General features: G+C 41.3%; 1 protein-coding gene across 5 annotated transcripts in view; it reads left to right on the top strand.

Annotated features, from left to right (window-relative positions):
• ENPP2 (ectonucleotide pyrophosphatase/phosphodiesterase 2) overlaps positions 1–865 on the top strand; it is a 106,885-nt gene extending 106,020 nt beyond the window's left edge. For all 5 annotated transcript variants that reach the window (XM_059395084.1, XM_059395082.1, XM_059395083.1 and 2 more), the window contains one exon: positions 254–865. In XM_059395084.1, coding sequence (XP_059251067.1) covers positions 254–424 — 171 coding nt within the window. In that variant the 3' untranslated portion in view covers positions 425–865. The remainder of the gene's footprint in view (positions 1–253) is intronic.
• The last annotated feature ends 12,061 nt before the right edge of the window (positions 866–12,926 follow it).

Genomic DNA, 12,926 nt, shown 5'->3' with positions numbered 1-12,926 from the left:
TTTCACACCACATGTCTCATTTATCTGGTACAGCTAATTGCTGTTGAAAACATTCACAGCCAAGGGCATGTATTTGTGGTACATTCCCAGCAGGAATGTGGTAGAGTGGCTGCGGAGGCCAGGAAGGAACAAGACACACCGGTTCTGGGTTCAGGAGGATGGAGGGCTCATTTGTGGACTCGCAGCAAATTGACTGTTTGGAGAACCTGCTCTGGAAAAGTCTGGCTCTGATTGTCTTCTATTTCCACTGCAGAGCTCGGAGGACGAGTCACAATGGGTAGAAGAACTCATGAAGATGCACACCGCTCGGGTGCGGGACATCGAACAGCTCACCAGTCTGGATTTCTTCCGAAAGACAAGCCGCAGCTATCCAGAAATTCTGGCACTAAAGACATACCTGCATACATATGAGAGTGAGATCTAACTATCTGATCACCTGCAGTGCAGTCTTATCAACTGGTGTATATTTTTATATTGTTTTTGTATTTATTAATTTGAAACCAGGACATTAAAAAAAATGTTAGTATTTTAATCCTGTACCAAATCTGACATGTTACGCCTGAATGACTCCACTGTTTTTCTCTAACGCTTGATTTAGGTAGTCTTGTGTTCTGAGTAGAGCTTGTAATAAATACTGCAGCTTGCATTTTTAGTGGAAGCTTCTAAATGGTGCTGCAAATTTGATATTTGCATTGAGGAAATATTAATTTTCCAATGCACAATTGCCACATGTAGTCCTGTACTGTATCAAAATACTGATTTTGTAAAGTTGCATTCATTTACTGTTAATTATGACAGACATATTTAAGCCTTATAGACCAATCTTAAATATAATAAATCACACATTCAGTTTTTTTCTGGTTTATTTGGCCTTTGTTTCACTTATAACTTAGAGGGTTTGCTTCGGGTATATTCATGCATAAAAAGCATCTCTCTCTCTCTTTTTTTTTTTTTTTTTTATTGAGCTCTCTACCTCGCTGAATAGAATGCAAATAGTCAAAGAGACATCCATGATATTCAGTTACAGGGGCCTGGATGAAATAGTTTAGGTACGCATCTCTGAGAAATCAGGAGAGCAGAGGGGGAGGGGAACCAGAAGAACTTCTGAATACCCTCTCTCACCAATCTCTTTCAAAAATATTTTGACTTTTGGAGGAGTAGGTTCTTTTGATAAGTTGGTTCAAAGCTCTACGTATTAAACTCAACTGAGACTCTCTTAAGGATATATTTTGCTTAAGGTCAACCTATGAGCTATGGAGGATATAAAGAGAAATAAGATAGTGCAATGGAGGATAGTTATAAAAGTGTAACTAACCCATTTAGATAGAAAATAATAAATGCCACATGAAAAGTGTTAGTAATAATAGAATAGTACAAGGGTCGTAATGGTAGATGGGGTGATTGTAGATGGACACAGCTTTAAGTAATGAAACACAGAGTGAGGAAGTCATTGAGAGATTTTCAGTCCTTCTGATTGTGTCTTGGAGAAAGGATCACATTAGTGTCCTCATATCTCTAATAGTTGCTAATCCCCCTTTAAAAAAGAGAAGAGGAAAACATATGGCTTTGTTTTGATTATGTGAATTTTTATAGTTGTCCCTTTTATGGTCAGTGAAATGGGGTTTTAATTTTTATAAAGTTTGTTTCCTTTAAAAATTAAGAAGGAGAACATTGTGTCAAATAAAAAACCCATTACAGTAGAAGTAGGAGAGGTTTGACTGGGATATGGGAACCATGACAACAGTAGTAAGGGAAAAAAGCCATAATTGGAAACCAGCTGTTGGAATCCCTGGGAATAAGTGAACACGAAGATACTAAAGACTGTTGTAATTACCGAGCACCCACTATGTTCCACGCATATCTCTAGCCCTTCGTATGCCTTGTCTCTAAACACTGAAAAATGAGGAATTCAGGGGAGATTTTACAGAAAGGAGAAAAATGAGGATGGCAATGGGGAAGAATGCTTGCATTGGGCTTTTTAGTTTGCGTGAGGGTGAAAGTATGAAAGAAATGAATTGGAATATGACCCAGTCTTCATCTGATAGGCAATAACGATGTACTGATCACTTGCTACATGCTGGGACTGATACTTTCTGTTGGGGACAACATTGCAAAATATAGATGTGGTTCCTGATGTTGTGCTTGTGGTATATGCTGTGAAGAAATTAGACAGGTGCAGGGGGACAAGGGGTAGGAAGAGAAGAGCCTTGTAGATGACTTGACAGCCAAGACTTGGAGGGTGAGAGGGGCAGGGACCGGGAAGCATAGTGTGGCCGAGGACTGGGGGTGGGAAAGATCTTGGAATGTGTTAGGACCCAAAAGGAGACAGATGTACCTGAGCACAGCGGCGAGGTGGATAGGGACCAGGCGACTAGATCCTTAGAGGCCAACTGAGGCATTTGGATGGAAAATGAAGAAATGTCAAGCAAAGGTGAGGCAGAATCTGATTTAGTGTTTCAGTATTATTGACATACATCTGCAACAATGACATGGTATGTTCTAACTGTAATTCTGTATAAAATACACCTGATACCTATTAAGTGCTATGATGCTGTTTCCCAACAGTAACATTAGAAGAGAGGGGTCAATTCTGTTTTTTGTTAATAGCGGCAACCATTGCAACCTCCTTGCTTAGCTGGCTTTCTGTATCACCTCAAGTTGAACTCTTCTCAAAATAGGTTATATGCGAGGCTTTTGGGGTGAGTGGTGGCAAATTTAGTTGCTCTATTTTTATCTGGAGGTCAAATCTTTCTTTCTCATAAATAAACTTTATCCCCAGAGAGAACATCAACCACTCTGTATTTCAGGTGAGTGGCTTTGCCGATAAACACATGTCATTAATTGTGGGGCTATTTACAAAAGTCCCTGAATGGACAGGGCCTCTATTAAAATGAGGCCTGAAAGACTATTTTAAGTTGGGGTATTTGTTATTTTTTTATATTGAGACCTTAGTCCATTCATGCTTTCATTGAGCAAGTTGCCAGCGGCTCGCTAGCATGGTGGTCCTGTGCATGGGGATGGATTCAGAAACTGCCTCTAAAATGAGCTCATTGTAAATAGTGTAAACCAGGAAAGAAGCCACATAGTTTCCCAAGAGGAAAAACATTCGGAATTGTTTTTAGGAGAGTTAACTTAAAAAAAAAAAAAAAGCTCTGAACAAAAGTAAGGTTTGGGGCCAGTTGGGTTTGTAGAACTGCCCCAAGAGCCACTGCCCCCAAATCCAGTGCCCATGATTCCTCGTGGTGGTTGGGAAGAGGGTGGGTGCGGTAGGTCCCGATGACTCCTCCTGTTTGGATTTCTCTCACTTCAACTGTCTCTCACTGTGTCTCTGCTGAGTCAGGACCAGGCTGCCTTGTGGGTGGGAAGTGGTTAAAGCAATGGGAATTCTCCCATGACTTGAGCAGAGGGACAGTATGGGACAGTGAGGAACCAGTGTTAGATGTTTGAGTTTGTAGGTTGGGGATAAATAGAACATTGCCGGAGGTCCCACCAAGAGTGGCGGGAGTTCCTGTTTGGGCTGCATTTTTAGGAAGCACATGTCCTTGACCCCTCTTGGCAGGGATGTTCCATTTTGGCTGGAATATAAAATGGAATATAAAATGGATGACCCTGCCCTTTGAAATTTTGCATTCTGGCTATTGGGAGCAGGCAAAACTCCAGTTCTTGTGTGACACTGGGCCCTGTTCCCTCTAATTCCTTCCCTGCATTTAGGTAGTTGCTCCCAGAAAACCTCAAGTGGTGATCAGTGTGCCGTTGAGCGATTGAATGTTAAAGACCTTCTGCAGCATTCTGGAAAAGGAAGAGCACCAACATTTCAGGCTAGAGGCAAGGGGACAGGCCGTATCAGGCCACTGTTAAAAGCTGAAGATTTGCCAGGGCCCCTGGGTGGTGTAGTCAGTTAAGAGTCTGACTCTTGATTTCGGTTTAGGTCATGATCTGAGGGTCGAGAGGTTGAGCCCCGAGTGGGCTCTCGGCTCTGATTGCGGAGTCTGCTTGAGATTTTTCTCCTTCTCCCTCTGTCCTTTCCCCCACTTGCACTCTTTCTCTCAAATAAATTTGCAATTACATGATATTGGGCAACATAAATTCCAATTCAAATTTTTTCATCTGTAAAACACCGATAATAATACCTATTTCTCAGAGTTGGTGTAAGAATTATGGTAGGATATCTCATTGAAACCTAATTTGTAAATTTGCTCCTTCACTTTTATCTCTATTTCCCACCAAGGAAGATATACCCTCTTGAAGTATTTTTTTGGCTTTGGGTCTTTTTGCAGAAGAGGGACAAGGAGCTGAAGTAGTCTGAAATGAATAGATTTCTCTTTTGTGAAACAGAAATCCACTGAATAGGTGAAAAGAAATAGCTTTTAGGAGGGTCCTTTCCTTGGATTCAGAACTGGAGAGCAGTCTGTGGATCTGAGCTTATGGTTCCACTCCAGGATGTGCTATGTGATCGTTTTGGGGAGCTGGAATCTTAGGCCCTGGGGGTCCTGGCCAGAGCTTGAAAACAGGAAATCAACAAACCTTAAGGGACCTAGACACATGCACAGTGAAGATATGCACATCAATTGAACTTCTCATATCATTTTTCCTTTACTAGATTCTGGCATCACCCTGGGGGGGGATAAAGGGAACCTGAAGAAAGACTAAATGAAAACATGATGTAAGCCATGTAAGCTGGACACATAGATTAGAAATGAAATTTATTTAAGGTAAATAAAGTTCTACTTCCTGTGGAGTGAGATATCTACCAGCTACATTTGGAAAATGCTTAGCACCATGCTTGCTACATGCCAGGTGTTTAATAAATATTACTGGGACAAAATCAAGCTCAGAAAATAAAAGAAAAAGGCATGGAAAGAGCAGCCTGAGAGTTAGGAAACAGTGGGTATTATGAAACTCAAGGATAAAGATACTTTTAACATGGAGGTGGTGGTCAGTGACATCAAATGCCAGAGAGAAGTTAGATGGGAATTTGAAAGCATCTGTTGAATTTTGCAATAAGGTGGTCATCTTTGACCATCCTGAAAGGACATTCAGTGAAGTGGCCTGAAGAATGGTCAAATTGCACTGGGTTGAGCAGAAAATGGGAGAGTACACTGGAGGCAGTAAGTAGACACAACTCTTTGAAGAAATAAGACATAAGAAATAGGATAAATAGACAAAAATGCAGGCTGAGGGTAGAGTTGAGGGAGGATTTGATTCTATCTAGGATGGGAAAAAGCTTGCACAGGCTGTTGAGATTTGACAACCCTGCAAAAGCACTACTGGGTAAAGCAGTTGCATGGCAAACACATTTGAAATTGAAAACAATTGATGAAGGCAGTAGTAATAGATCTGCCTTCAAATTAAGGAACTCATAGAATTACCTCTTGGGGTAAGTGTTAGCATAGCACACATTGTGTACATCACACTTTGCAAAATAGTAGCCTGAAGTCTGGATACAAAGCACAGATTGCTTTGTTGTGCCCATGGGGTATTTTAAAAAAAGGAGTTAGATGCCAAATTTGAAAATCAACAGATTTCACATAAAAATCCAGCTTTTTGACTTCTCTTAAAACATTAAGAGTTTTTTGGTTAGTCCCTGAAAGCTATTGTTTTGTCAACAATCAGTGGAAGCTCATTTGGCTGCTCTTAAGGCCATCATTCTCTAGAACAGCGGTTGGCCATAAATATTTTCCATAAAAGGTTTTGCCATCTAGTTTCTAATTACTCATTTCTGCCATTGTAGGTGCAAAAGGAGCCATGGGCACCACGTCAATGAAGAAGAATCTTTGCTTTGTCCCACTAAACTTTATTGTGGACACTGAAATTTCAATTTCATTTCATTTTCATGCATCAAGAAATATTGCTCTTTGGCTTTTTTCCCAACCATGACAATTTTTTCACTGTTCTAAGTGTTGTAGCCAGATAGAAACAGGTGGTTGGCTGGATAGTTCCTAACTGCTGCTTTGGATCACCACCTGTCCCATTGTTCTTTCTACTCTAGATAGTGTACAATTCCATTTTTAATTGTGTTTTGCATTTTAATTTTGTTTCAATTTGTTTTTCTCCAACTTGCCCTACTACATCAATTTACTTTGCTTGTCTTTAGGCATTTGACTTTGATCCCCATGTAGGGTTACCAGATGCCTTGGATTGAAGGACTGTCAGTACTAAAACCAGGAAAGTTTTGGGCAAACCATGAGGAGCTAGTTTATAATATTTTACATTTCTGTTAGTACTTTGCCTTTGGAAAGGCATTGCATCTTAAATAGCTCATTTTTAAAAATATTTTATTTATTTATTTGACAGACAGAGATTACACGTAGGCAGAGAGGCAGGCGGAGGGAGAGGAGGAAGCAGGCTCCCTGCCAAGCAGAGAGCCCGATTCGGGGCTCAATCCCAGGCCCCTGGGATCATGACCTGTGCCGAAGGCAGAGGCTTTAACCCACTGAGCCACCCAGGAGTCCCCTAAATACCTCATGTAATAATCTTCAATCATCTTTCATCTCTTTCCTTGCATAGGGCTTTGTTTGCCATCTCTTAGTAACTTTAGCCAGTGTTATACTTTAATCTCTTTATCTCCCTCATCTCCAAAGTGGCAGATCTTGTCTCATTCATTATCTATTCAGAGCTCTTTGCATAGTGCCTCTGAAGGGTCTCTTATCATCAAGTGATAGATGGTGACTGATGAACCTCATTCTCTCTTCACCTTCTGAGACAGTTAATGCCATTATGGGTGAAAAACTGGGCTGAGATGAAGATCTAATGGTAATCTAGAGGCCCCCATCTTACTCACAACTTCTGTCTTCCTGAAATGAGAACTCTGTTTCTTCTTTGTGTTGGTGACATCCTCTCTGGGCCTTGAAAATACCCCAGCCAGAAACCTGAAGTGTTTTTGTCCTGTTCCCCTCCTTTGCTGAAACCCAGTTTCAGACTTGGTCAAATGAGTCCGGCCTCTCCACTGTCCCCTTTCACATAAACAGCCTGAATCAGGGACATGAGGAAAGACTCTATGGCTTTGAAATCAGATGTGGGTTCCAGTCTGGATTCCACCATGTGCTGGTTCTCAGACATGTTTCTCACATTATGACCAGCTCATCCTGTAACATAGGGATAGTCATAGGTACGACTTTGGATATTGTGAAAAGTAGAGATAATGAGTATTCAGCACCTAGTATTATGTCTGATTCAATGACTCATCAGCTATTCAATGAATCAGCAGTAAGATAAGCCCCAGGTTAAATCATGAATTTAAAAACCAGGGTTCTCAATCTTAAGCTGCCACTAATTTTTGGAATTATGTGCCTTGTCTCAAACATAAAAGGAGAGCAAGTTGGAGAATCTCTCTAGCTGAAGTCAATGATTAGAATTTTGTAATTTTGAATTTCTGGACTTTACATCCCATTCCACCCCAATCTCTGGATCTTCATCTACTCAATTTATTTATTTTTTCTTAACTTTTTTGTCTACTCAATTTAAATGTAGAATTCTTTATATAACTTTCACCAATAGTTTGTTCCAAAGTCAAGATTATTTACTCCCATCTTTGTGTTTCCATCACAATCTATCAAAGAGATATTTATCTTGACACTTTTTGGTGAGTGTTTGCCACTGCTTCCTCCCTGGCTGGGGCTATTTGGATCATAATCTCCATTACTAGTGATGTACTATCGGTTGGCTATTTGAATTTAAATTTTAAAAAAGTCTCCATTATGCATCAGTGTATTCTTGCTATCCAATAAGAACTTGATAAATGTCCCAGGAATGGATGAGTGCCTAAGAACAAGGAGTTTTAAGTGATTTTCATAGGGAGAAAAGAACATCAAATTACCTTACTTAACAAAATATGTATAACATAAATTGCTTTTACATTTTTGCTGCCCAGAGACATTGACAATGGCTGGGCATTTCAATACCCATCTCTTCTCACACTTCCCTCTTGATCTTTATTCCTTTTGTATTTCTTCTTCCCTAGTCAGCTGCTTGGAGAGACTTGACTCATCCAGCAAGATGGACTGAATTCTAGAACCCAGTGACATTTTGTCTTTGTAGTCAAGTTTTTGCCTTCCTTTAACTTTGAGACAAAATAAATTCAAGGAATTCTTAGCAGAGATCTGGGCACTCTAGCTCTTTTATGTGATTTTAAATTATATAGGTTCTTTTACACATATTCCCTACCTGACTGTGGGCAAGACGTCTTGTCCCCCAGGGATTATGAAGAGAAAATCCTTGTGAAAACTCTGGACCAGATTTTATGATTCTTAATTTTCAAACACGATCTCTAGCTTAGGTTGGGCTGGTTGAGAATATTGACTCATTCACTTATTAGCAATGAAAAGTTGCAACAGTAGCTTAACTTCACCAAAGCTCACTTTCCTATCTGTAAAATGAGGTTAATAAAGCACCTACCTCAAGGGAGCATTAGGAGAATTCTATTAGATAATTGCGATAAAGCTGGCATGAAGATTGGCCAACACACACACACACAGACACACACACACACACACACAATTAAACTGTCACATCAGTCAGACTATTTAGTTGACTCTTGTTTATCTTCATTGAAGCTATCAGAATATATAGATTATAAAAAAGACTCGGTAAACTGTGAGGGAAATTTACAGTGTCTTTGGCTACTGGGATCCACCTTTACCCCTTTGGGTAGAAGAACTCCAATCTCCTCCTAAGATACCACCTTCCCTTATCACTCTGAATTCACACAATTTGAGTGATAAGGATCCACTCCAGTTTTATGGGCATATTACTCAGACCTGACCAATTTTGATTTGTTTCTCCCTGGGCACAGTGAGTGGTTCTGAATGGCATGGGACCTAATCAGGACCAGAAACACAGTGGGACTTTGGCTCGAACATTCAGAGAGATTCTCTTTCCCACTAGACTTGAACCCAGGAGGATGTAAAGCTGGAACGAGATATTCTTCTTCCTGGAGAAAAAGACCACTCCAGATATGGTGTATTATAGTGGGCATAGAACAAGGTAAAGAGAAACAACCTGGTTCCCTGCCTAAGCCAAGCATTACCACTAACCCTTTCATGGGCCAACAAATGTCTTTTTTACTTCAGCTGGTTTGGGCTTGAATTTAACACATAATTGAAAGAGTTCAGACTCACACAGGAGCTGGTCATTTTTTCCATTTGTCCTTCTGCAGATTAAGGTATAAGAATCAACCCCAGACTGAGAAAGCAGTCGTAGTGACACAGCCCCCTTTCCCCTCTACCATCATTAACTGCTTCATCTCAAAGCTCTTGCTTCAACTTCTTTTTGCCACACTACCACCTCCATTAATTCATCTTGTCCATGACCTTCCTGGGCACCGTCATATCCTCCTATGAGCTCCCTCCCAGTGCCATCAGTAACTACTGGTCTTTGACTGACTCTAACCTGGCCTCCCACACCCTTCAAGGGCAATAGTGAACAAACACATAACTGATACTAATCTAGCAACTGGTCCCATCACGTTCCTCCTGAGATTTCTCAGTTATAAGGATAAACCTGAGTGTCCAGATCTTGCATGAGGCTGGTGAGAGCCTTAGTTCCTTTCTTTCTTGCAAACCCACAGACCAGCTCAGCTCATTCACTTGAATTAGATCAGAGGAGCTCCAGAGGCTTCCACTGTGAAGCTCACAGATTCCTTGCTTGTAGAGGCTGGAGAAGAAGGGGAGGCAAAGGAGAGCCAGAATGTGGTGTGATCACAGTATAATTTTCCTCCCTCTGGGAGAAGTTCAAGCTTATTCTACAAATGTCAGGGAACCGATGACTCATCAAATAGTCGAGTGTTGGTTTTGGAAAAGGCAAAGGAAGTCACTGCTTTGGAGCTCAATGATGGATTTGCACTAAGGTGCGATCTCATCGCACCAGTGGGACTGAAATATTGGCAGTAATCCCTTGCTCTTTTCTGAGCCTGGGAGAGGTGCCATGTCCCCCAGATCCAGGAGTGGGGTGACGTACTGGCCATCAGAAAATATTGAGCGTAAGCCTTCCAAAGGTAACACCTCCTGTGCCTCCAAGGACCAAGCTGCTGTCTGCAAAGTGAAGCTTCAATTCTCTTAAGACAGAAAGGCGACCAGCCTCACCTTCTGTCCCACCACACTGGCCAAGAGGAAGATGGGGAGGGCATCTGTCCCTTGGTTCATCTAGGCACATGTGAGCTGCAGATGAAACGCAGCTGTAAGAGAGAATCTTGCTAGACATTTCCACCCTTGGCCCATATGTCTGCTCCCCTTGCTGAGTCTGGTAAGTGAGAAAGCACAACTATTGACTCAGAAGCATGAGAGAGAGACATAAGCCCAAGAAAGGGAAAAACAACAACAATGGACGGGACTATTCAGCAAAACCCCCAGTTCCTTACATAACTCTCGCTTCATGTGAACTCATGCTACCCGTGTGTTACAGGTCATATGTAGTGCTGATGTGACTGATGTGCTGAAGTGGAGATAACTCATGTGGGGGGGCAGAGCAGTCATGTTCTATGACACTACTTCTTCTTCTTCTTTTTTTAATGGCCTTGAGCAAAGACTGTAACTTCCTGACCATTTCTACATGTTCCAGAAAGTGTATGCCTCTCCTGTTCAGTCTTTTCTTTTTTAAAATGATGAGGTGTGTGTAGATCCTTGTGTAGGTTGGTGGTAGTGATAAAAGTTAGGAAGGAAGTTCCATTGGGAAGTCATTGGGCCTGTTCCATTTCCTCTTAATAAGTCCTGGTGGTAGAAGTAGGGAAAGGGAGGGAGACAAGAACCTGGCCCCAGTTGCTGGCAGCCTGTGGTGGACACTCCCTTTAGAATGTGGCTTACAAATGGTAATTAGGTCCATAGCTTTTGGCCTTCATTGCAACTCTGGGATGCTGGGAAAAGGGCTACTCAGCAGCCTGTAACACCTACATGTAAAAAGAGAGCTTCAGTGACAGTCCTCATACTTGCTCTTCTCCCTTTCCTACTTTCTTGATCACCACCGTTGTCTCACATTGCTATGGCAAAATCCTAACTTACATCTGCTTTTCCAGGTCTGTGTCCGAGCAGTGTGGCGATCCTGGCGAAAGCCACCTGGGAGGGACATAGTGGAGTCACAGCATTCATGATCATCCCTCAAATGGGCTCTCCATCTGGTCCATCAGCTCTCTTAATGACTTTCTAGAATACCCACCATCACTCTGCCCCAACAGTTGACCATGTTTCAAGCCTCTTTGCTCTGAGCTTTTGATTTCTTCTCTTACTTTCAGTGGCCGTTGGAACCATCAGATTAGAAATTTCTTTAAACTCTGTACCTGTCTGTACCTGCCCAATAGCAGAACCCATCTTTACTTCCAGTTATATTATTGAGGTATCTCTCCTCCTAAGGTCAATCCCTCCCATTATGCTTAAGTTCTGCATTCTTCCATCTTCCTAGAGAACTTACACTATCAATGAGTCCCCGCAATGAAATCTTTTCATAAATAGTTAAACAAGCTTAACTCTCAGCCTGCAAAAAAAAAAAAAAAAAAAAATTAAATTAAAATTTCTTTTATATTATACATCTCTTCTCTTACAGCTTCTTCTTACTATTTTTCTTCCAATAGTCTAATCCTTTCCAATTTTCAGAGCCAAACTTCTCAAAAAAAAAAAATAATAATCTGTCTACACTTGGGGCCTCCATTTCCTCTGTACTCTGCACCTGGCTTCTGTCCTCTCACAGCTCCGACAGAGCTCGCTAAGTCCACTAATGCTCTTCATGCTATTTACTCCAATGGAAGCTTGTTAGTTCACATTTTCTTGACCTCTCAGCAGTATTTGATACCACGGCCTCTCTCCTTCACCATCATTCTGAAATGCCACACTTTTTTGAACTGCCTCCTTCATCTTTGGCTGAGTCTTCTTTTTCTTTGTAGCATGTTGCTTTTTTTTTTTTTTATTTTAAAGATTTTACTTACTTATTTGAGAGAGAGAGAGCATGAGTGGGTGGGCAGAGGAGCAGGCAGACGGAGAAGGAGAAGTAGAGTCCCCACTGAGCACAAAGTCTGATGTAAGGCTCGATCCCACGACCCTGGGATCATGACCTAAGGTGAAAGCAGACACTTAAACAACTGAGACAGTCAAGCATCCCCATGTCCAGATTTCTATTGCGTATCACCCCCACATGTTTCAAGGCCACCTTAGACACACTATCTCCAAGACAATGTATAAACTTTCCCTAAACCCACTTTTTTGGTATTATTTGCTATTTCAAAGAATGGCAAAAATTTGAGTCAATTTTGCCATTATCTTTGATCTGTTCCACCATCACTAAACTTGTCCATTTTACCCCCTTTTCTTTTTCCTTTTGGCACTTTGTCTGCTTCATCCTTTGCTTGTTTAACCCTTACTGCTTCCCATAGTTACGGTAACTGCTTTCTATTTGGACTTCCTGCATACGTTGTGGTCGTTTTCCAATCCACAATTCATGCAACAGAATGATCTTTCCACATACAAACCTAATTGTGGGTACCAGTCTTCTCCTTCCTCTTCCCCATGTCAACTATCTACTTAAAAGTCTTTAATATTTCATTGCTCTTTGCCAAAAAACAGAGAACTTTAATATGACCAACAGAATCATTCTTTTGTACTGGTCCCTGATACCCTCTCCAGCTCCATCAGCCATCACTTCCTTCTTCACTTTGTGCGCTTCTGTCACATGGGCCCTTCTTTTGTTTCTTGTTTAGGTTGGGTTCTACCTGGACACAGGGCTTTTGCACATGCTGTTCCCTGGAATAAACTTCCTTTCTTCTTCTGTCTAGTTCAGTAACATTTACTCTTTAGCTTGCCAGATAAGCATCATGTCCTCAAGCATTTCATGACCTCACAATATCGATCAGAGTCTTTTCTTATGTGGTAGAATAGTATTGCAGCATTCATTTTTACATGGGATAGCGCATTCATCTGGGCTTCATATCTGTCTAATCATCTGATTAG

Source organism: Mustela nigripes, chromosome 3, assembly GCF_022355385.1.
Source record: "Mustela nigripes isolate SB6536 chromosome 3, MUSNIG.SB6536, whole genome shotgun sequence".
Lineage (NCBI taxonomy): Eukaryota > Metazoa > Chordata > Mammalia > Carnivora > Mustelidae > Mustela > Mustela nigripes.
Note: the sequence above shows the minus strand (reverse complement) of the source record. Positions and strands in the feature narration are given on the sequence as shown.